The sequence below is a fragment of the Mirounga angustirostris genome, unplaced genomic scaffold, assembly GCF_029215605.1.
Source record: "Mirounga angustirostris isolate CCGP_5_RB_7025 unplaced genomic scaffold, mMirAng1.0.hap1 SCAF_10, whole genome shotgun sequence".
In the NCBI taxonomy this organism is placed as follows: domain Eukaryota; kingdom Metazoa; phylum Chordata; class Mammalia; order Carnivora; family Phocidae; genus Mirounga; species Mirounga angustirostris.
Genome location: NW_026991718.1, coordinates 137983108 through 138005129, shown reverse-complemented (window position 1 = coordinate 138005129; position 22022 = coordinate 137983108). Strand labels below are relative to the sequence as shown.

The 22022-nt window shown below is 64.8% G+C and overlaps 2 protein-coding genes across 5 annotated transcripts; both read left to right on the top strand.

Moving 5' to 3' along the window:
• The first annotated feature begins 3715 nt into the window (after positions 1-3715).
• On the top strand, positions 3716-11382 carry SRMS (src-related kinase lacking C-terminal regulatory tyrosine and N-terminal myristylation sites). 4 transcript variants are annotated; one of them, XM_054510190.2, is made up of 9 exons: positions 3716-4400; positions 7044-7157; positions 7877-7998; positions 8428-8591; positions 9207-9390; positions 9499-9657; positions 10127-10308; positions 10399-10555; positions 10783-11382. In XM_054510190.2, exons 1-9 carry the CDS (start codon positions 4039-4041, stop codon positions 10974-10976), a joined length of 1638 nt encoding a protein of 545 aa, XP_054366165.1. In that variant the 5' UTR covers positions 3716-4038; the 3' UTR covers positions 10977-11382. The 4 variants fall into 4 exon arrangements, with proteins under 4 accessions (XP_054366165.1, XP_064429533.1, XP_064429534.1 ...); XM_064573463.1 differs by lacking the exon at positions 7044-7157; XM_064573464.1 differs by lacking the exons at positions 7044-7157; positions 9207-9390 and having other exon boundaries at positions 8493-8591.
• A 438-nt stretch (positions 11383-11820) lies between these two features.
• PTK6 (protein tyrosine kinase 6) lies at positions 11821-20832 on the top strand. The gene is given in 10 exon segments (XM_045886107.2): positions 11821-14116; positions 14119-14241; positions 15717-15866; positions 16161-16193; positions 16196-16317; positions 16911-17064; positions 17614-17775; positions 18810-18991; positions 20230-20383; positions 20645-20832. Coding segments are annotated over 10 exon segments (1353 nt in total). The 5' UTR covers positions 11821-14031.
• Positions 20833-22022: the final 1190 nt, after the last annotated feature.

Sequence of the window (22022 nt, the reverse complement as noted above, 5' to 3'; positions counted from 1 at the left end):
TGTCCCTGCCCCGGGGGGAAGGACAGTGGTGGGCCTCTTCCAGGATAGGGCATCTGTCCCTCAGCCCCCTGCCAGTCTGTTCTATGTCCAGAGCCTCCCCTGCCCCACAAGTGCACCCCTCCCCTCTGGGTGACCCCATTCTTGGGAAGAGGCTTCCCTGGCTAGGGGCCCATCAGCTCATCCTCAGGCCCAGGCCTGGGTGGGCATGGAGGGCCCAGGAGGTCAGACCTGGGGAGGGGGCGTGGGTGGATGCCATTTCTGCCCTCCTCTTCCTGTTTCGGGCTCCCAGCAAATGCTAGCTGTTATTTGGAAAGGGGGGGTGTTGAGGGTGGGGGGGAAGTTGACACTGGAAAGGGGGAGAGGAGGAAGACACCCCCCACCCTGCAGCCCACCCACAGAGAGGGACAGAGAGACCCCTCCCCACCCCGGTCTTCTGGGCCAGGCATGTCTTGGACCTCTGCCATCTCCTTGGCCCCATCCCCTTTTTTCTATTTAACTTTTAAAAATTAAATTCTTAATTTTGAGAGAATTGTAGATTCACACGCAGTTGTAAAAAATACCACAAAGATCCCATGATTCTTGCCCTGTTCCCCCAGTGGAATCATCATCTTTCAGAACATCTTGTCATGCAAGGTCACCCAGGATAGTGAGAGTGACACCGCGAGACGTGGGACTGGCCTACCCCCCAGGGACCCCCATGTTGCCCCATGCAGCCACCCCAACCCCTCCTTTCCCCCAGCAACCACTACTGTCCTCTCCACCCCTGAAACCGCTGTAGAAAGGAGCCGCATGGCACGCAGCCTTTGGGGACCCTTTGCTGGGTGTATTTCCTTCCGTTGCTGAGCGGCAGCCCCTGGCATGATGGACAGTACCAGGCTGCGCTGCCCCTGAGCCTTAGGAGTCGTGAGGGTGGGGAGCCTGGTGGTGGCGGGATCACAGGGGGGAGGGTGTGCCTCCACCACAGACCCCCATAGCATGTCCTCCAGAAAATGAACCCATGGTGTGATGCTCTGGGCTGCCAGCCTCAGCTGAATGCCCAGGAAGCCCCCTCCTCCTCCCAGTAGAGCTCGTCTGGACCCTCACTGGGCCCCTGCAGGCTCAATGCTCTTAGAGACAGGGAAATGGAGGCAGAGAGGTCTAGCACCTTACCCGAGGTCATACGGCTGGTGAGTCCGACAGCAGGTTTAGAACCATGTCTTCTAACCCCATCCCAAGTTGGGGGTCCTCCCCCTCATGCACGCACCTCCCCACCCCCACCAGCACCGTTTTCTGTGGTTGGGGCCAATGGAGGAGGTGAGGCTAACAGGAGAGTGGCGGAGTCAGGGCAGGGCCGTCCTGGGCCAGGAGGGTGAGGGGAGGAAGGGAACGGTGTGTCCCTGAACCTGGAGCTTGGGGGCAGGCAGCTAGGCCAGCAGGAGCGAGGCAAGTCTGAGAACTGCCAACGACAAGACGGACAAAAGTGGCTCTTGCTGCCGGCCACCTGGCCCCGGGGGTGTGTGCGCAGGGGCAACAGGCTGCTTGGAGGGGAGAGGTGGGTGAAGAGAGGTAGTCTGGGGGCTTGGGGGTGAGGGGATGGAGGAGGACCCCAGCAGAGAGGTGGCCGTGCGTGGGGTGCTCCCCGCAGAGCCCACTGACCAGAGCAGTCAAGGAGGAGCCTCTCTCCCTCTGGGGGATGGGGCCTTCTTCAGGCCCTCTGTCCCAGTCACCTGGAGATGGCCCCCACCGCCCAGCACATGTTCCTGCTGGAAAATGTCCCCGTTCTGACCTCGAGGAGGGGTGAACAGAACCTTGTTTCCACATCTGTAGGATGCCATGGGGGTTGGATGGAGCCCACTGCGCTCTGTCCCCCGATTCACTCTCTGGCCTTTGCTTGGGCCGACAGGAGGCCTGGGCACCAGGCATGGAGGCCAGAGGACTGAGGAGGGTCCCTCCCTGCCTGCCCTGACCACCAGGTGGAATGTGCTGAGTCCTAGCGGCTGGAACGCTGTAGCTCGGAGGGACTGGGAGTGTCCAGTGTTCAGAGCACTTGACCCCAAGCACGGTCAGCACAAGCGGGACCCTCCCACGACCTGAGAGGGCCTCCCTGCGGCCGAGAGGACCAGAGCCTCAAAGCATGGTTTCCCAGGAGAGAAGCAGCGTAAGTATAAAGGATTTAAGGAAATTGGTGTGCAAAACCCAGACGTGACGAGCACGGGAGGAGTGCGTGATGGGGTGGGGTGCGCAGATTCCCCTCGAGGCTGGTGGAGCAGAAACTTCAGGGCCCTTCCAGGCCCTTCCCTAAGTTTGTATTTGTAAGTAGCCTACATTCTTCTCAATTACCGCCTTCCCACAGGATGAGTCTCAGCTCCACAGAGGCTGCCCCTCGGGGCCCCCTGCCCCTCCAGGCTTTGTGAGCCCCGGAGAGCTGCTCGGACTCAGGGAGGGCCCGCTCATGGCACCATGGCCGCAGTATAGTTGCACATTGGACGAGCTGTGCCCCAGGAAGCCCCCGGGGTGTGTTTCAGAGAGAAGTGGTCTGCTGCAGCTCTGGGGGCAGGTGGGGGGTGTCTGGCTTCTGCTTGGCCAAACAATCGTCACACCTGTTGGTTGGCCGCGTGCAAACCCAGAATGCACATCCAGGCGTTGATCCAGTGTGGAGTTTGGAAGGAGGGTCTCACAGAAGGGGTATGGGCTCAACCATGACCACCAGGCGCTAAAGGGGCTGAGCTGGGGGGAGGCCCTCAAGCGGAGGAGCATGCAGGCTGCCTGGGGCTGGGACCCCACCCACCACAGACCCTGCCTCAGGGCCCCAGAGGCTGCTCTCTCCATCCTGCCCAGAAACAGAGGCTGACCTGGCAGTGGGCAGAGCCTCAGTGCGCAGGGGGCCTGGCCCCATCCAGGGAGCTGAGGAAGAGGGGTGGCGCAGGCCCTCCCAGGCTCACCCGCCACCCTTCTGTGCCACGGCACCCCCATTCCCATCCCTGAGGTGGGGGTCAGGTGTCAGAGCCTCCCCCACCCCCATGGTGGCTGTGGGGGGTCTCCTGGCCTGGAGTGGCCCATCGCTGGTGCGGCACCTACAGAGCCCTTCCCGGGCTCACCGAGCACCCCACAGTCACCACCAGTGTCCCACGTTACCGCGTAACACCCAGGGTGCAGGGAGCTTAGCTCACTTGTCCAGAGTCCCAGGCTGCCCCCAGCCCAGCTCCGAGCCTTTGGTGCCGAGCCTCGTGGTGGGCATGTAAGGCCCTGTCCTGCATAGGATTTTTATGTTGAGAGATTTGGCCAACATTTAAAGAACAGGCAGTTTTCTTTTTTAAGATTTTATTTATTTGACAGAGAGAGAGCAGAAGCAAGGGGAGCGAGCAGCAGGCAGAGGGAGAGGGAGAAGCAGGCTCGCAGGGAGCCTGACGCGGGGCTCCATCCAAAGACCCCGGGATCATGGCCTGAGCGGAAGGCGGACGCTTCACCGACTGAGCCCCCCAGGCGCCCCGAGAACAGGCGGTTTCTTACACAAATCCAGCTCTCTTCTGTCCCACTCATGGAACCCCATTTCTCTGAGGGCAAAGCTCAGGTCAAGGGCAGGCGCGCGGTTCACCTGCGCTGACCGCTTTCCCCACCGCGTCTCACTTGCGCCCCCACAGCCCCGCCCCGAGGCCCCGCCCCCACAGCCCGAGGCCCCGCCCCCGGAGGCGCGTCCTGGGGCCGCACCTGGCCCAGCCCCAAAGAGCGGCTCTGAGCCGTTGGGGCGACACTCTAGAGGGCCAACACAGGAGCCGCCGTCGTGTGGTGGGGGGCTGGAGGGCCACCTTGCAGCCCACCCTGGTCTGAACCCCAGCCCGGGAGGCGGGCGGGGGCGGGGGGAGTTGTGCGCGCCTTGTTGGAGGGTTCTCTGGAGTGACCTGAGCCCCACACTCTGCGCCACCAGGGACGCCAGCAGTAAGGCTCGGACCCTCGCCGTCCCACCGGCCCTTCCAGTTTCTGCTGGTCGGAGTCCTCAGTCCGGCCGCTGCGGCCCCTCCCCTGCGGGACCCTGGGTCCGGCGCCCTGACGACCAGGAGCATGGAGCCCTTCCTCAGGAAGCGGCTGAACTTCCTGTCCTTCTTCTGGGACAAGATCTGGCCTGTGGCCGCGCCAGACGATGGCGTCCCGGGGTTCCCCAACCCTGCGGCCAGTGCTGAGCCAGAGCCCCCCGCCACAGAGCCCTGCAGCCCCCTGGAGCCCACGAAGCTCTTCCAGGCGCTCTACGACTTCAGGGCGCGGTGCTCAGCCGAGCTGAGTGTCAGCCGCGGGGACAGGCTCTACGCCCTCAAGGAGGAGGGCGACTACATCTTTGCCCGCAGGCTCTCTGGCCCGCCCAGTACTGGGCTGGTACCCATCACCCACCTGGCCAAGGCCACCCCGAGGACGCTCTCAGACCACCCGTGAGTATCACCCTGCCCCAGGCAGTCAGGAAAAAGGGCAGGATTGAGTCCCAGGATGGCATGTCCAGGAGCCGTCCTGCTTTCCTTCCTTCCCTCCATCCCTCCCTCCCTTCTGTGGCCAGGACCCCTCCAGGCCTGGCCATGCAGCGGTGAGCAAGCACACAGGGGTGGGGGACAGACGCCAGTGACTGTGTCCCCGTGTGGCTAAGAGCAATGACTCCAGCAGGAGCGGTCAGGGCGAGTGGCAAGGAAGCTGGACAGCGTGTATGCATGCCCCTGGCCAGGCACCCAGCATGGCAGCCACTTTGGGACATGGTCCAGCCAGCCAGGCCCTCCTGAATCCCTCTCACACAAGGATTCAGCCCTGGCACTGAGCGCACTCTGGGGGTCTCTCATTCCACGTTAGCTGAGTGGTCAGTGCTTGGAGGGCGGGGGCTAGGGTCCTGGGTGCAGTTCCAACTGAGACAGACATGGCCCCTATCTTCCTAGGGCTCCCGATGAGGACATAAGTGAGCAGAGAGGCCATCCAGATGCTGTGAGGGATGAGGGGGTGACCAGAGGGTAGAGGGGGTGATATGCTGAGTCTGAGAGGTGCATTCACCTGCTCCCTCACTGGTCCACATTCACCCAGAACTCTCCCTGCTGCATTGGCCAAGTATGGGGCACAAATGGCCCTGGAATTGCTCCCAGAGAAGCTTGTTTTGAGAGGGGATGCAGGTGGGGGAAGCTCACCCATTCCCCCCAGCATGCCCAAGATCCCTAGGGCCGGGAGAGTCCACAGGCAGGGACAGGCTGGTGTGAACACCTGGCTGTTGGCTTGCCAGTCTGCGATCATGGAGGGAGGCAGAGAGTGGAGGCTCTCCCACAGGGCCTGGAGAAGAGCTGACCTCTCAGCGCAGGCTTAGGGTCTGTGGGACAGGTAGCCTCCTAGTACAGCCGTGTGCTGGCTCCACCTGGGCTCTGTCTATGGTGGTGGACATGGTGCAGGGGCCTCAAGCATTGGATCCAAATTCTGGTTGTGCCCTCCCCCCCGCCCCCATCTTTCCCCTGGATGCATTGGATCAGCCTGGATGTCACGGCCTTTGCAATTCCTGATGTCTAGACAGATGTGGTACAGCGATGTCAACCACCCCCACCCCCCGACCGCCCCAGCGCGCATGGAGGTGACGTCTGGGTGAGAAAAGACCATAATGTGATTGGTGAACAGCTCAGCTGCCCAGACCTCACCCCGACAATGGCTTCTTGTCCTGTGCCCAGCTGGGTTGGGCCTGAGCCCCCTATGTGTCCTCTGCAGACCAGCACTGGGTCTCCACTTCACTAGGCCATCCCATTTCCCGGGAACCCCTCGGCACTCCCATAGCCTCCTGGCGGATTTGCACGTGGCATGGGGAAGTCCGAGTCCCAAGAAGGCCCCTCTGGGGGGACTCTGGCCCCCACCCCAGGCCCAGCCCACTGGGAGCGGTGGGAGGGACCAGGCAGCCATTCTGATGGGGAGGGGGCCCACAGTCACTCTGCAAGTGGAAGACAGATCCCATGAGCCACTCTTCGAGGCTGGGTGGGTCAGAGGGGGTGGTGCCAGGAGGAGGTCGTAATGACTGTTTGCCTGGGCCCAAGATGAAAGGGCTGGCTGCACGCACAGTGTCATTAGTCCCAGACACCTGGCCGTCTGTCCCCAGGGCCACACTGGCTGGGCAGGGGGAGGACCCTCAGCCCTGGCTCCTCTCATCTTATCTCAGCCACTGCCCCACCCCAGGGAAAGACTCCCCAGAACATCCCCGGCCCTCAGCTCCAGGGGAGGGCTGGGATGAGGACACTTGAGCTTCTCCGCTCGCCCACAGTCCTGGGAGGGGGCTCTCCCAGCTGGTGGGCGTCAGAAGGCGGCGCCTGGCTGCAGGAGGCCCTCGGCGGACGGAGCCCGGCAGCCTCGTGGGGTTGTATCTCCTGCTCCTGAATCAGTGTGTCGAGAACGAGTTCCTCAGCTTTCCCCGAGCCTGCTGCCCAGCCACGTCTGGTCTTGGGGACCCACGTCCCCGTGTCCTTGACCCTTCTCTGCCCTGCGTGCTGGTCTTACCTCCTAGTGCTGCTGGGGCCTCTGCCGTCGCCCCAGGCTTCCTGTCTCCAGCCCTTTCCTCTTGGCCGCCCCTCAGCCCAGCCCCAGGGTTGGCTCTGGCCAGGTTGGTGCCTGTCAGGCACAGGCCCATCTCTGTCCCCCTCCTGCCAGGCCCTGGCCTCACCCCAGGCTCCAGCAGCACCCACCTGCCCAGGCACCACCCATCCACCCAGTGCCCCCTTTTCAGGGCACTCCCTCCTTGTGTCGACTCACTTTGAGTCATGCTTTGGGTCCTCTAGGATAACTGCTGGTCCTGCACCCCCAGGTAGGGGTCAGAGCCAACCCCCTGGCCCCCAGGACCCATGTTTCCCCCATCAGAGTGGACAAGGGCCATGCTCACAGGGCTGTCCCTCGAGCGACTGAGGCTCTCCCTTAAGCAGCAGGCCTCCTGCCCCTGGGTCCCCAGAATCTCCAGGAAGCAGGAGGCTCCAGTGTAGGAAGCTGACTCCGGTGTGGGGTTCCCCTCCCTGGGCCTTGGGAAGCAGACACAGGCGATGGGGTGGGACCAGGAGCTTTTCTGCTTTCCTTCCAAGAATGTGGAGCCAGGGAGGTGCATGGGGTGTGACTCAGGTGGACTGCGGCCCAGATGGGGTGTCAGGTGTGGGGGGCGCCCAGCAGGCCCTCCCCCTGCCCTGCTCCATGCTCAGGTGTGTGGGCTCCTGGAATCTGGGCATTCTACTCAGACTGAGGAGTGGGCCCCTAGGAGCCCCTGCTATCCGAGTGCTCGGAGAGGGAGCATCTCTGTACGTGTAGAGGGCCAGGGGCTCAGGCTGGCCTGCACTGGGCAGGGCCCCCAGAGGCAGACATGTGATGCTTTGAGCCTCCTCCAGCCTTCCCGGACCCCCTGCCCAGCCTGGCTCAGCTGCCTCCTCCAGGGCCTTCCTGGCCAAGCTTCTGTCGGCCCCACCTGTCCACCTCTTGGGGCAAGTGGGCCGTGCCTGGCCAGGTGGAGCTAGTGGTCCTCCCTGCACAGCTGCAGCCTGGGGGCTGCTCATCAGGGCCCCCTGGCTCCTTGTAGACACCACCCCCCCGTAGGGGCTCAGCAGTCTTGAGTTTGGCAGGTTAGCCCCCGGCTGGGGCTGGGTGGTTCTGTGAGCAGGGCTAATGGGGAATCGCTGGCTGAGGTGTGTGGACAGTCTCACCTGTCTCAGGTCACGGCTGGGGGCACTGAGGGCTTGGGGCGGGTGCAGACCTGGGAGCAGGACCCCCGCCCTGGGCTCTGGGGGCCCCTGTCCCTGAGAGACGGCGGGAGTCGGGCTCGGGCCTGCGGCCTGAACAGCAAGGGCGTCAGGGCCTCTGAGCAGCGTGGGAGCAGGGGTCCCTCAGGCCCAGGCCTGGTGGTGACCGCCGCGCCCGCCCTTGGCAGCTGGTACTTCAGCGGCATCAGCCGCGCCGGGGCCCAGCAGCTGCTCCTGTCCCCGGCCAATGCACCGGGTGCCTTCCTCATTTGGCCCAGTGAGAGCAGCCACGGGGACTACTCGCTATCTGGTACCGGACGACCGCTCGCGCCCCTGTCCCCGCACTGGCCTTGGGGTGGGGGCTCCCCAGGCTTTGCTGGCCCCACGTCAGGCCTGGTCACCTCACGCGTCCGCTCGCCTGCTGGTCCGTCCACCTGCAGGCTCACTACCTGCCCCCCACCCCTCGTTCCCTCGCCTGCCCACCCCCACCACGGCTCGCTCCTCACTCACCCTCCCTTCCTTGGTCCGCTCACTCTCGGACTCATCCACGCGCCGGGGGGCCACCGAGTGTCCGCCCTGGGCCCTGTCACTGCCCCTCCGGCTTGTAGCTGCCCACACTCCCTCCTTTCCCATGAGACCCAAGGAAGGTTGGGTGCTGACCTGCTTCCCTGGCCCGGGTGCTGGGAGGGTCTGGGGCAGGCTGCGGCAAGACGCGGCCCTCACCTGCGTGCACCCCCAGTGCGCGCGCAGGCCAAGGTCCGCCACTACCGCATCTCCACGGCCGCCGACGGTCTCTACCTGCAGAAGGGCCGCCTCTTCCCCAGCCTGGAGGAGCTCCTCGCCTACTACAAGGCCAACTGGAAGCTGATCCGGAACCCACTGCTGCAGCCCTGTGTGCCCCAGGTGGGCCAGTCCCCGGCCGCGCCTCCCGCCCAGCTGCCCAGCACGTGTCCGGGGCTGTGAGCAAGGCAGCAGCCCAGGCCAGGCTCCCAGCATGGCTGGGGGGTCCGGAAAGGCCTGGGGGCCCTGGGGGCCCCGGCCACACCTCCACACTCCGTCCAGGGCCCTGCCTGGGGTTGGGTTTGCTCTCACAGGCGGGACATCTCCGTCTCTGGGGACTTCTGGGGCTGGGGTTGCAGTGAGACCTGTAGGGTCCCCCCAGTCCCAGACCCAGCTCTGCAGAGGGGCCGTGAGGGCTGGGCGCAAGCTTGGGGAGGCGTCTGAGGAGGGGCCACACCTGCCGCAGGCAGAAGCTGGAGGAGGGGACGCTCGCCTGGGCCGTGGGCACGAGCGGTCCTGCCGGGGGCAGCAATCCAGTTCCTCCGGTTGCTAATGACAGCCTGGCTGGGGCTGTAATGAGTATTCGTGGGTGGGTGTCCACCTCCAGCAAAGGTGCCACTTAGGTCCAGAAGCGAGTGGGGCCAGGCTTCTGGAGGTCCGCACCTGGCTCCCCTGGCCTCGGCCTGGCTGAGGGGCTGCAGGCCTGGCGCTCCCAGAGACACTGCCCCCCCCTTCCAGGGAGCAGCAAGCAGAGGTATGGAGTGCCCCCCGCCCCCTCAGAAGCTCCCCCAGCAGGACGAGTGGGAGCGGCCTCACTCCGAGTTTGCCCTGCGGAGGAAACTGGGTGAAGGCTACTTCGGGGAGGTGTGGGAAGCCCTGTGGCTTGGCTCCACACCAGTGGCGGTCAAGGTCATTAAGTCAGGTGGGTGAGGCCTGCTGGCCCCTGCCCGCCCTGCCCTCTGACCTCTGGAGCCCTGGGGCAGCGCCAGGGTGGTGTGGGCAGGTCCTGGATCCATGCCCTCTCCTGCAGCCTACATGAAGCTCGCAGACCTCAGCAAGGAGATCCAAACACTCAAGAGCCTGAAGCATGAGCGTCTCATCCGGCTGCACGCTGTGTGCTCCATGGGCCAGCCCGTGTACATCGTCACCGAGCTCATGCGCAAGGGCAGCCTGCAGGCCTTCCTGGGGAGTGAGTGGGTGCCCCCCCCGGCCGGTAGCCGTCTGGGTGACCCAGGCTTCCATGCACAGCCGTGACCTCGGGGCCCCCTTCTCGGCGTGGGCCTTTGATGTTGCACCAGGCTTGACCGTCTGAGGCCCAGAGGGTTGCTGCGGGCTCTGGCCAGCGGTGGGTTCGGGCCCGGGCCTGGGCCAGTCCTGTGCCTTGTGGAGGGGGCAGTCAGAGCCTCGCGGTTCCAGGCTGAGCTGAGTGCAGTGGGGTCGGGTGCATCCGTGTCGCCAGCCCCGGGCACCTCCCCTGGGTCTGGTCTCTCCTGGGGGCCCAGGCCGGTTGCCCAGGAGCAGCCTCCCTGAGTGGTCACTGCACAGCACGGTGCCCCCTGCAGCCTGGGCCACCCCGTCTTTGGGGCGAGGACACTGAGGCACGGAGGGAAGTGATGGTGCAGACCCCCGCCCCCCTGAGTGTCCGCCTTGCCCCACAGGCCCTGAGGGGCGGGCCGTGGGCCTGCCTCTCCTGCTGAGCTTTGCCTGCCAGGTGGCTGAGGGCATGAGCTACCTGGAGGACCGGCGCATTGTGCACCGCGACCTCGCGGCCAGGAACGTGCTCGTGGGCGACGACCTGGCATGCAAGGTGGCTGACTTTGGCCTGGCCCGGCTGCTCAAGGTCAGTTCGGGGCTGGGACCCCTGACCCCGCCGTGGCTGGGAGGGGAGGGTGCCACTCCGTCCACCCACCACTGGTCTCCCCTCACCCAGGATGACATCTACTCCCCAAGCAGGGGCTCCAAGATCCCCGTCAAGTGGACGGCGCCCGAGGCAGCCAACTACCGCATCTACTCCCAGAAGTCGGACGTCTGGTCCTTTGGAGTTCTCCTCTACGAGGTCTTCACCTATGGCCAGTGTCCCTATGAAGGTGGGCTGCAAGGGAGACTGAGGGAGGAGGCAAGGCCTCCACCAGGCCTGTGTGGTCTGAGGGAGGAGGCACACCCTGCTCGGGGGTCCCCGACCTCGGAAGGGGCGCCACGCCTCCGGGCCACCTGCTGGGCAGGGTCCGGCCAGGAGCTGGGGGGAGGTGTCTACCGTGACCTCCACGCAGAAGCGAGGCTGCCCTGCCCAGCCCCTCTCATTGCCCCTCTGCAGGACTGAGCAACCACGAGACCCTGCAGCAGGTCACGCGAGGGTACCGGCTGCCGCGCCCAGCCTCCTGCCCGGCGGAGGTCTACACGCTCATGTTGGAGTGCTGGAAGGGCAGCCCCGAGGAGCGGCCGGCCTTCGCGACGCTGCAGAAGAAGCTGAATGCGGCCCATAGGCGCCTCGCCCCTGCCCACACGTGACCTGGGGCACTGGACACAGGGGCTGGGGCCGCTCCCCCCTGCCCGGCGTGTCCCCCCAGGATGAGGCTGGCTGTCGACCCATGCAGGGGTGCCAGCGGCCTGGAACGGCCTCTGGTTGTGGGCCTCGCACCCTGACACACGTGCTGACCAGCACACACGTGTGCGCGGAAGACAGACACACGCAGACACCCACTCAGGAGGGGCAGGTGTCCCTGGCCGGGTAAGATCTCGGCATAGCAGTCGGGGTGGGACCTGTATGGATTCTGGCCTCGGGGATTTGCTGGACAGAGAAGCCCTGAGCCTGGTCCACGGCCCCCTGCCCACACCTGTGGCCCCGGGCAGCAGCCAGAGACAGGGCTCCCCGGTTTTCTGCCAAGTCCCCCGTGGCCGATGCTGGGAACGCAGACCCCGGGCACGGGGCCGAAGCAGCGCGGGCTGGGCACACGGGCTGCCTGTGTACAGACCCGTGTGCTGAATAAACACGCAGTGACTGGTTTAGACACATGCCCAGACACGTGTCGCACATGGGCCGCGGCCTGCAGACCCGGAACCGGAGCTGGAGCTGACGGGGTGGCCCACCAGCGGGCTCATTGAGGCAGAGTTGGCCCCCGTGGCCCGGGCCCCCGCCCCAGGGGACCCTGTTCCCACAGGAAGCATGACCTCTGCAGGCTGCAGGGGTGAACAGCCCACTCCGTGTCCCTGGGGCAGCAACTGAAGTGAGGGAGCGGAGGGCTGGGTGGGGCCACGGGCAGGTCAGGCTGCGTGGCCGTTCCTGGGGGTGGGAGATGGTCAGGGTCCTTCTCTGGGGTGGGGCAAAGGTCAGGGAGGCAGAGTCTGTCTCAGTGGTTCAGGGTCCTGTGTGCTGGCTGTGCAGGGTCAGGCAGGGGTGGGGCCGGCTGCCACGGTGTTCGGGCAGCTGGGTCACAACCAGCTCCCTGGGGAGAAGGAAGCAGCCTGCTCCCTCCAGGGCTGACTTCAAGCCGCTGTTGGCATCACTGAATGAGGAGCTGGGTGGGACAAGCTGGTTCTCACTCACCCCAGCAGCTCCAGTCGCCACGAGATGGACCGGAGGGGCAAGGGACCAGGCGGGTGTGGTCTGTGTTCAGGGTCCTCATCCCCCAGCCTCCTGTGACCCCAGAAGGCTTGTGGGACGGAGGGGCAGAGGCATGCAAAGCTGCCCTCTGTTCCTCGTCCCTTGGAGGGAACAGTCCTCTATGCACAGTTTAGGGTCAGCTCCGCACCTGCTGAGGCCCGTTAGCTCCTCCCCACGGACCACAGGCCCTGCCCACGGGCTGGTGCAGGGGGGACCCGAGAGCCCACACTCGGCACAGAGGCTGTGCAGGGCTGGAGTGGTGGGGGGCTTCCTGGAGGAGAGGGTGCTGAGGTCACCACGGGCGAGGGCAGCACAGAGGGAGGAGGTAGGCTCGAGCCCCCCAGATCGGCCTGGGTGTGGGGCAGGGCTGAGCTGGGAGAGGGCAGGGGCCCCTTGGAGCCTTGGGTGCCAGGCTTGGGCCAGCCCCCACCCGGGGGGCTGGTGGGAGCAGGAGGGCTTGGCCTGCAGCCTGGATGCCTCCGTCCTGCCCTGGGAGGGCTGAGGGGCCTCCTGGTGAGAGACGGAACTGGACACCTCCTGACAGCGGCAGGTCAGTGTGGTGCGGGGCTGGGCAGCCGGCGCTGAGGGAAGGGGTGTGCTGGGCTTGGGACCAGAGGCGGGTGCGCGTGGGGGTCACTGGTGCATTCCTAGCGTGTCTCGTCAGCCACAGGCCGAGCGGGTTTGCTGCTCTGGAGCCTCCAGGAGGGCGGGGGACTTTCCGTCTCAGTGCTGTCCTGCTTCCTGGTGTTGCTGGGCAAAAGCCTGGGTGTCTGCCCGGGAGACACCCCAAGGCCCCTGGGCGTGAGCTCATGGCCGGGCCCGAGGGCGGGGGCGCCGGGAGCGTGCTTTCCCACAGTGAGGGCCAGACACGCAGCAGGGACGCCTTGGAGCCCCGGGCCCCCCGGCCCAGCCCTGCCCTCTGCTCAGCTCCCTGGCCCCTTCCCCACCCTGGGCAGCACTGAACGGGGCTGCCAGAATGGCTGTGAACTTACGGAGTAATACACGCTCCTCATGGGGGGAGTCGTGCCAATACATCAGGCTTAGTACACGACCCCCCCGGTCGTTGTCCTCCTGGAGCTCCCGTCATGGGGCAGAGTCCCCGCACCCTCTCAGACGTGGTGGCCGAGGGCGGATGGCACTCAGCCTGAGCCCCCTTCACTCCCTGGTCCCCACCTCCCCTTAGGGCTCTTCCTTCTCTGCTGCGGCCCCTCCTGTCCCCCACCCCACGGCCTCCATGTGGGCTCCCTCTTTCTAGCACCTGCCCACCTTTTCCTGTCCCTTGGAGGTCAGCGTCTAGGACGGCTGCAGTCACCCCAGCTCCCCGCAGCTCCCCGCAGCTCCCCGCAGAGGTTGGCGGTGGGGAGCGGAGCGTGGCTGAGAGCCTCCAGGGTAGGGAGGGGAAGGCAGCGGCCACCTGGGCCTCCAGCAGCAACCCTGTGAGAGCTCACTGTCCCCCTGGCCCAGCTCCGTCCCCGAGGCCCCCGCGGGGTGGGCAGGGGTGACTTACCCACAGGCCTCCGTCCCTCCTCTCCCCCTCGCACCTGGGTTCCACTCACACCTGAGCCCCCACCGCTAAACTGGACCCCAGGAAGGCCCTGTCTGACCAGTTACTCAGTCCTACCCTCGTCCACGTGGTGGGCACACATCCCGGAGCAGGTGGGCAAGAGCGGTACCCAGGCTGACCTGGCCTCAGTGGCTAGGAGGGCAGGTGGGAGCTGCTGGGCCGTCAGGGTGGAGCCCTGGGTGTTTGGGCAGCTCAGGGAGAGGCCACCCTGGTGGGTGCAGGTGTGGCTGGCCTGGCTTGGCCGCCTCATCACGGGGAAGTGGGCCAGCTCCTCGGCTGGCTGGAGATGGTCTGTCGGGGTGGCCCCACCCACCCACCGCTCCCAGCCAGGGTGGTGCTGCAGCCTGCCTAGTGACAGGTGGTGAGGCCGGGAGGCCAGTCCTGCCACTGCACCCGCCATGGTATCCCAGGGCCAGGCTCACCCGGGCCCCCAGTACATGGGCCTCTGGGACTTCGAGGTCCGGACGGATGAGTTGCTGAGCTTCTGGGCGGGGATCTGTTCCACGTGGCCAGGAAGGAGGAGGAGCGGTGGTGGGCCACATTGCTGGATGCGGCGGGCAGGGCTCTGGTCGAGGGCTACGTGCCCCACAACTACCTGGTAGTTGGTAGTATCCCTATGGCCCTCATGGGTCACCCCAAGGTGCCCCCACTCCCTGCGCCCTGAGGCCCCTCAAGGGCTCAGGGCAGGGCAGTCCTCGGGACAGAGCTCTGTGGCTGGGCTCTGGGAAGGGGCGGGATGCTGGGCCAGCTTCCTGGAGGCCAATGAGGATAGGGGACACGTGACTCTGCCTCCCGGTGCCCCCTAGTTGGGGCTGAACCCCACCACCCTCGTCCCAGGAGAGCTGACTAGGCTTTCGCGGTGGGACATCTGTGGGTACATGGCTCCTCCCCTGGACTCCCCCATGGTCACTTTGTGGTGCCAGGACCCAGAGAGGACAGAAGGGTCCACAGTGGGCTTCTGGGTGGCCAGCTGCGTAGGAATCTGAGGCTGGGACTGGGCCTTTTGGGGAGCAAAGCTTCACTCACCTTCCAAACAGTCAAAACCAGATGCGTGACCTAGTAGAGGGAGAAGGAAGGTCATTGCGACATGCCCATCTGGGCGTGGGCTGCAGGCTGCCCCGTCACTGGTAAAGAGGATCCTGGAGGTGGTGGTTGGTCCCAAGGAGCTGCCCAGGAAGCTTGGACCACAAGGGGCAGCCTGGCATGGGCGTGTGCAGGCCACCTGAGCTCACTCCTCTGAGCTCTGGGCCGGGAGGGTCCAGCAGGAGAGACTCCGCTGCCCGCCTGTAGTCCGGCGATCCTGAACGCGGGAGGAGTAGCATGGTGAATGTGTGCAGGGAGACACGCAGTGCATTCATAGACAGCACGGTCCAAGGACAGGGAAGTGCAGAGCTGGGCACGGCGGGTGCAAAGGCCCTGAGGTCCCGAGAACCTAGTGCATTTGAAAAGCAGGAAGGAGGCAGGGTGCTTGGAGTGGTGAGCAAATGAGATTCAAGATGTGCTAAATCGGTCAGGGTGGGGCGTGACCCTCACGGGGCTCCGTGTGGTGGGGGGGCTTCTGTTCCAGTGACGCCTGAAGGAATAGTGACCAAGGGCAGGGCAGCTGGCAGCGGAAGTCAGCGGGGGATCTGCAGCCCCACCCTGCAGTCCGGGCTTGGCCATGCCCTGGCACTGGTGTGCGTGAGCACGTGTGTGTGGGTCTGTGTGTGAGCACGCGCGTGCAGAGCCTGCCGAACCGCAGGTCCCCCGGTCCTAGAGCAGAGCATCTGTGGCCCGGTCACAGAACAATGTGGTCCCACTCGGGATAAGTGGTGTCTCTGGGACAGGAGTGGCTCCGACTCTATGGACAGGGGACACCCTGGGCAGGGTGGTGGCAGGGGCCTGCACCTCTTTGGGTCACTAAGGCCTTTCCTGGTGTCCAGACTGGCCATTTGGGACATTTGGGGTCTCTGATGGGCAACGAAGTGGCCTCTGGCCAGGGACAGTATCGGAGAGCAGCTGGGGTCAGGTGAGGGGGCTGGGATTCAGGGCGGGCAGGTGGGAGGACATGGGGTCAGAGGGCATGGGTTGAAGGTCGGTGCAGGCTCAGGACCGCCCCCGCCCCTCTGGTGGTTCTTTGGGTGCATCTCGCGCTCGGAAGCCCTGCATCGGCTGCAGGCCGAGGGCATCAAGTCAGGGGCCTTCCTGGTCAGGGTCAGTGAGAAGCCGGGCGCTGACTATGTTCTCTCAGGTATGGCCTCCCACACCTTCTCCCCAGTCTGTGGCCCCACCCACACTTGGCCTCAGGGCTCCTTGCCCCTGGCCCATCCCCCCGGCCCGTCCCCTTCCGTCCGTCTGCCGCAACCCAGCCCAGCCTTCCCTCCAGTGGGCGGCTTGTCCCTGGGGCCTGCCGGGTCTGGGTTTTCTTACTTCGCTAGGAGATACGCCGCGGGGCGGGATGCCTGGCCCGCGAGCGCCCCTCTGAGGGCAGGGGCCGGGACTGCATGCCCGCGTCCACTGGGCTCTCCCCCCACCCCCCTGCAGTGCGGGGACAGGCTGGCCTTGAGGCATTACAGGATCTGGTGGCGCATGGCCGGCTGCACCTCAGCGAGGCTGCGTCCTTCCCTGGCCTGGCCGAGCTCCTGGAGCACCACAAAGCCCAGAGCCTGTCCCACGGCCTGCGGCTGACCGTGCCCTGCTGGAAGGTAGGGCCGCCTGCGCCCTGCTGCCCCTGCTCGTCCTCTGCCCACCTGTGGCCCCCTCTCCTCCACAGGGTGGGTGTGGGTCCTGATGTGCTCACTGGCTGGCGGGGCCTCGGGGACACCTGGCCCCAGGGACTCTTGCTGTCCTGGACGCTGTGGTCCTACAGAGCTGGGCGTAGGAGCAGGCAGGTGGGGTGGGATGTGCCCGCCTTTGCCAGGTCGCTCTCGCCCCTGGGCCAGGGAGAGGTCAGCTATGCTCCTACCATGTCCTGCGTCCCTCTGGCCCAAAGTTTTGTCCGAGTGGCACTCAGCCAACATCATAGCATCCCCAGCGTCACCGAGCCTCACGTAGCCAAAACCCTGCAGCGGGCTGTGAGGGTGTTTGCAGGATACTGCAGAGAGCACCCATGGTGGGGGCAGCTCCTGGGAAAGCCTGGCCACATGCTGGACCCTGGGACCTCACCAAAAAAACATTGCCCTACATTTGAGAATAGAGTAGGGGCTCCCCGTCCTGGGGTCGGAGTGGGCAGTTCCTGAAGGGTGGGCTAGGGGATGGGGACAGCACCCCTGCCCTGTGCCCCTGCCTGTCTCTCCAGCACAAGCCCAAGCCCCTGCCCCACTGTGAAGACTGGGAGACACCGCAGGAGGAGTTCACGCTCTGCAGGAAGCTGGGGTCTGGGTACTTTGGGGAGGTCTTCAAAGGCCTCTGGAAAGACTGCATCCGAGTGGCTGTTAGGGTGATTGCTCGAGGTGAGTGGGGCCCGGGCCAGGGACCCAACAGGGACTCCTGGCCTCGCTCGTGGGGTGGTGGTCCCGTGAGCTACACGCTGGCTCAGTGTGCAGCGTGCGGCGTCTACAACAGCATTCAGAGGGCATTTTCCTTTCGATGTCTATGTTTTCAGCTAAATGCATTTATTTAAGAAGGGAATTTTAAATCCTTAATGTAAATGGAAATCCATTAAAATAAATAGATCACTAGAAATTTTTAAAGATTTATCTAAAATTTCCTATAAACCCACTAGGGGTTTGGACGCCCCACTCCAGGAATCGGGGGCTCACGGGAACACACTTGGGAGATGTTCTGCTTCGCTTCGGGCTTGGGCAGGCGTTGGCAATCGTGATGCTTGGTGTGGGGCAAGAGCAGGTGGTGGGCACAGCGTCCCCTTCCTGTGGCCCGTGGCCCTGGTGCCGTGGCATCCCGGGGGAGGGTGCCCGCACATCCTGAGCAGCTGCTGCGTGCAGGTGGGTGGGGAAGCCGGGACTGGGGCCGCACCCACCGAAGCTGCCTGCCCCCCGCAGATGACCTCCTGCACCAGCACACGTTCCAGTCGGAGATCCAGGCCATGAAGAAGCTGCAACACAAGCATGTCCTGGGGCTGCACGCCGTGGCATCCATGGGGCACCCCGCGTACATCGTCACAGAGCTCATGCCCAAGGGGAGCCTGCTGGAGCTGCTGTGGGGTGAGCCGGCCTGGGGGCCGCACTCGGGGTTCCTTGCCCAGGGATCCAAGTGACCCGTGCTTGCGGGAGGGCGTGGGAAACTTGCACGAAGAAAGAGAAAACCCACGTCGCCCCCGTACCAGGCACAGGCCACCAGGGAGCTTTGATGCCTTTGTCGGCCGGGCCCTGCTTGAGAAAGGATTTAAAACATCTTGTGGTAAATGTCCCATCTATTCATTGTAGGACTGGAGAAAACACAGAGAAGTACAAATAAGACGAGAAGGGCTATAATGCCTACATGCACAGTTAACCAAGGCCATTTTATTCCAATGCCAGGTGAGGCCCACCCACCCCCCAGCTTCCGGAACATGCAGGCCTGGCTCTGCTTCTCTCTCTGGAAGGCGCTGGCCCTTCTTGCGGTGTCTGGATGTGCATGAACACTTCCACCTGCGTGCACACCCCCTCCTACACGCACACTAAACACACACGATGGGTCTCGCGGACTCACAGACCCCATCACCTGTCCCAGGGCCTAGCATTTCATGTAACACCCAAACCAAGCACAATCAGGGCTAGCTGGCCGAGGTGCCGTGGCGCGGACGCAGCCCCATGTCACAGGGGCTCAAGTGGCGCCGAGTGGGTGCTGCAGGAACACGACATCCAGGGTACGTGTGCCGGGCAGATTTTTACATGGCGACATTGGAACACCGAACACAGCCTCTTTCACGGCGAGTCTGATCACTGCGGCCAGGTCCCCTCATCAGAGGTTCTTCCGGACAGCGCACCAGCGCGGACCACGTCCACAAGCTGTGCCTGTTCAGCCAGTTACCTGGTGTTGAACCTGAGGTTTTCGACTGTGTAGATGTTCCTCTCGCTTTAGTGCAGAGGGGGGCAAAGGTGCGTATGAGCTGCACTTCGGCTCTAACCCGTGACCGCCTCCCAGAAGGGCCGTGGCGGGCCCACTGGGCCAATGCGAGTCAGGCGGCTGCCCCAGCCCTGTCCCTGAGCCCGGCGGGACGCAGAGCTCCTCTGGCCGCGGCTCCCCGGCCCCGCAGACTCCGACGAGACATCCCTGCCCATCTCGGAGCTGGTAGACTTCGCATCACAGGTGGCTGAGGGCATGTGCTACCTGCAGTCACAGAATTACATCCACCGGGACCTGGCTGCCAGGAACATCCTCGTGGGGGCCAACAACATCTGCAAAGTGGGGGACTTTGGGCTAGCCAGGCTCATCAAGGTAGGGCCCAGGGCATGAGGGAGGAGCAGGGCATCCTCTGCACCTGGGGCGGGGGGTCCTGGGGGGCTTGCGCGCCCTCGGCCTTGCCCTTCCCCTTGCCCTCGCCCTCGGGGAGACCAGTTGAGCAGGGACAGGAAGCTGGAGGGCAAGATGCAGGGCTGTGGAGCCGTACCCCGATGGGGGGCAGAGGCTTCCCAGAGGGCTCTGAGGCTGGAAGGGGGGGTGGTCAGCACTTGCAGGGGCTGCGGGAGGAAAGGGAGGCTGCATGGGGGCCGGGGCGGGGGGAGGAGAGCGCCCTGTGCTCACTCATTCATGGCAGCTTGCCTTGGGTATGCAGTGAGGGCAGAGGCCGGGGGCGTTTCCTGAGCTCAGGGCAAACATCCCCCCCAGCCGCCCCCCACACAGGAGACAGAGTGGATGGAATGGTGTCCTGAGCCCCTTGCCCCCATCGGCCCCTACAAGCCCCCCAGCCTTCTTCCATGCAGTTAGACCCGAGTCCCCATGCGCCCACTTCAGGATCTCTATACAAGGACCCCAAATAAAAACAGCCACAATCACGCTTTCGACACTTAACGGGGATGCCTTACAGTCATCACGTGCCCCCCAGAGTTGTTTCCAAGTTCTTGAAAACCATGATGTCACTGGTCTGCTCCTGGAGCGGACCCGGGCCACAATGACTTGACTGCTTCTTCCGGCTGTTCTCACCCTCTGGGGCCCGCACCCTCCGCTCGGGTGCATGGGGCACTGGGCGCTGCATCCAGGGCGCTTCGCCTCCGGGCGGCTGTCCTGATGCTGCAGTTCCTTCCTCATCATAAGCTGGATATTTCTCGAGAGGCGTTTCCCTCATCCACTCGGGCCAGCTGCGGGGCAGGCCAAGCGTGACTCTTCCAGCCCTTCCAAGCATGTCCGGGGGAGCTGGGCAGCTCTGCGAGCCTGTGGCGTGAGCAGACCTGCAGGCTGCTCCGCAGCAGCCACACCGTGCGCGTGCTCACGCCGGCCCACCTGCGCGATTCTGACACCACCAGGGCGGGGGCCTCGCTTACCCTGGCCCTGACCTGCCAGCTCGGCCCACCTGCCCCCGCCCCGCCCCGAATCGGAGGGAAAGCTGCACCTCCCTCTAGCGGCGGTCATCAGTGCCCGCTGCACTGGCCCACGAGAACCCCAGGCCCTGTCCGTGCGGCTGGGGTGGGAGGGGTGAGGGCAGCCGCCGAGGCCCACCCGCACGTGTCCGCTTGCAGGAGGACGTCTACCTTTCCCACGACCACAACATCCCCTACAAGCAGACCGCCCCCGAGGCCCTCTCCCGAGGGCTTTACTCCATCAAATCTGATGTCTGGTCCTTTGGGATTCTTCTCCATGAGATTTTCAGCAGGGGTCAGGTGCCCTATCCAGGTACCGGGCCCCCGACAGCGTCCCCAGTGGCGGGCGGGGCAGGAGGGTGCCATCACCTGGACTTGGGACTTGCCCCAGCCGGCCTCCCAGGGGCAGCCCTCCAGGGGCGTCAGGAGCGTGTGCAGGGGTGAGGCAGGCAGGAGCTCGGCCCAGGGCTTCCTGGGAGGGCAGCAGATGGCAGTGTGGCTTCCTAGGGGCAAGGGGAGGCTAGGTGGGCACCAGCTTCCAGCCCCTGCAGCTCCTCTGGCCGCCCCACCACAGGCACGTCCAACCACGAGGCCTTCCTGAGGGTGAACTCAGGCTACCGCATGCCCTGCCCCCCGGAGTGCCCGCCCGCCGCACACAGGCTGATGCTCTCGTGCTGGTACAGGGACCCCAAGCACAGGCCCTGCTTCAAAGCCCTGCGGGAGAAGCTCTCCAGTATCAGCAGGTACGAGAACCCGCTCTGAGTGTGACACCCTCTCGCTGCGGCCACGGAGGCCACCAGGCCAGGTCCTGTGAAGACGGGCCTGGGTGCCGTCCTGGACGTCCCATCAGGACGGGCAGACTGAAAGTGCGGACAGCTCCCAGAACCAGGCTGGGGACACCTGGGGGATAGCGCTCGTCCAGCCGTGGGCCGGCCCTGTCCTGGGGCAGGGGAAGCGTGCCCTCTGCAGCCTGGGGGTGGGGCCTACCCGTCCTCCCGTCTGCCCCTTCTAAGACACCAGCTCCTGCCAAGTGCCAGGGCCCACCACAGCCAACTCCAACTCTGGAACCCTCCAGGAGCCTGGCCACCCCCCTTCTAAAGGGAGATCCCTGCTGCTGGTCCTGACCCAAAGCCCCCAACTCAGTCAGGACCAGGGCTCAGCTTCCCCAGGTGGGGCAGGGGAGGGACCCGGGCTTTGGCTGGGCTCACCCTATGCCACCTGGCCCGTGCCTGTCTCCTGACTTGGGGGGAACATGGACTTCCTAGGACTCCGTGAAGATGGGCTGTTTGCTGGTAGGGCCCTGCTCTCTCCTACCGGGGGCGAGGGACTATCCCTGTCTTCCTGCCACGGCATCAGCAGCTGCCCACAGGAGCCCTGGGGGACTCATCTGGACACTGGGTAGGCTGGGTAGTGCTCAGGCTATCCTCTGGGGCACCTCCCCCCACTCTGGGTCCCTCTGGAGGTGGGAAGAGCCTTCTGCCTGGACACAACCGGGGCGCACAGGACGATGGCTGCAACCCTCGGGGGCCACAGGCTCGTGAAGCCTTGGATTGGACGTGTGCAGCTATTTACAGCCCACCACGGAGGGAAGGGCAGGAGCCGGGACCGGGCCCCCCTAACCTCACACTAAGCCCCCGTCCACCCCTCACTAAGCTGCCCTCCTGACCAGCGGACCTGGGTCAACCCCTGCTGAGCGGTAAGAGAGTGTGGGCACTACCAGCCCCCCGTTATGCCTGCCCCAGGAGCCCGGTAAAGGGTGGCACAGCCACACCCTCCCCAGGTCCCTGGTTGGATGTGTCCAAAGCCGGGTTACCTGGGGTGGGAAGGCCCCTCTGGAACGCCCCCATACCCCTTACCACTCAGCGTTAATTTTGGGTCCCTGTGCCCAGAATGTGTCCTACAATGGGCTACAAGAGGCAGCGTGGTTCTAGGAAGGCACCTGGAGACAGCGT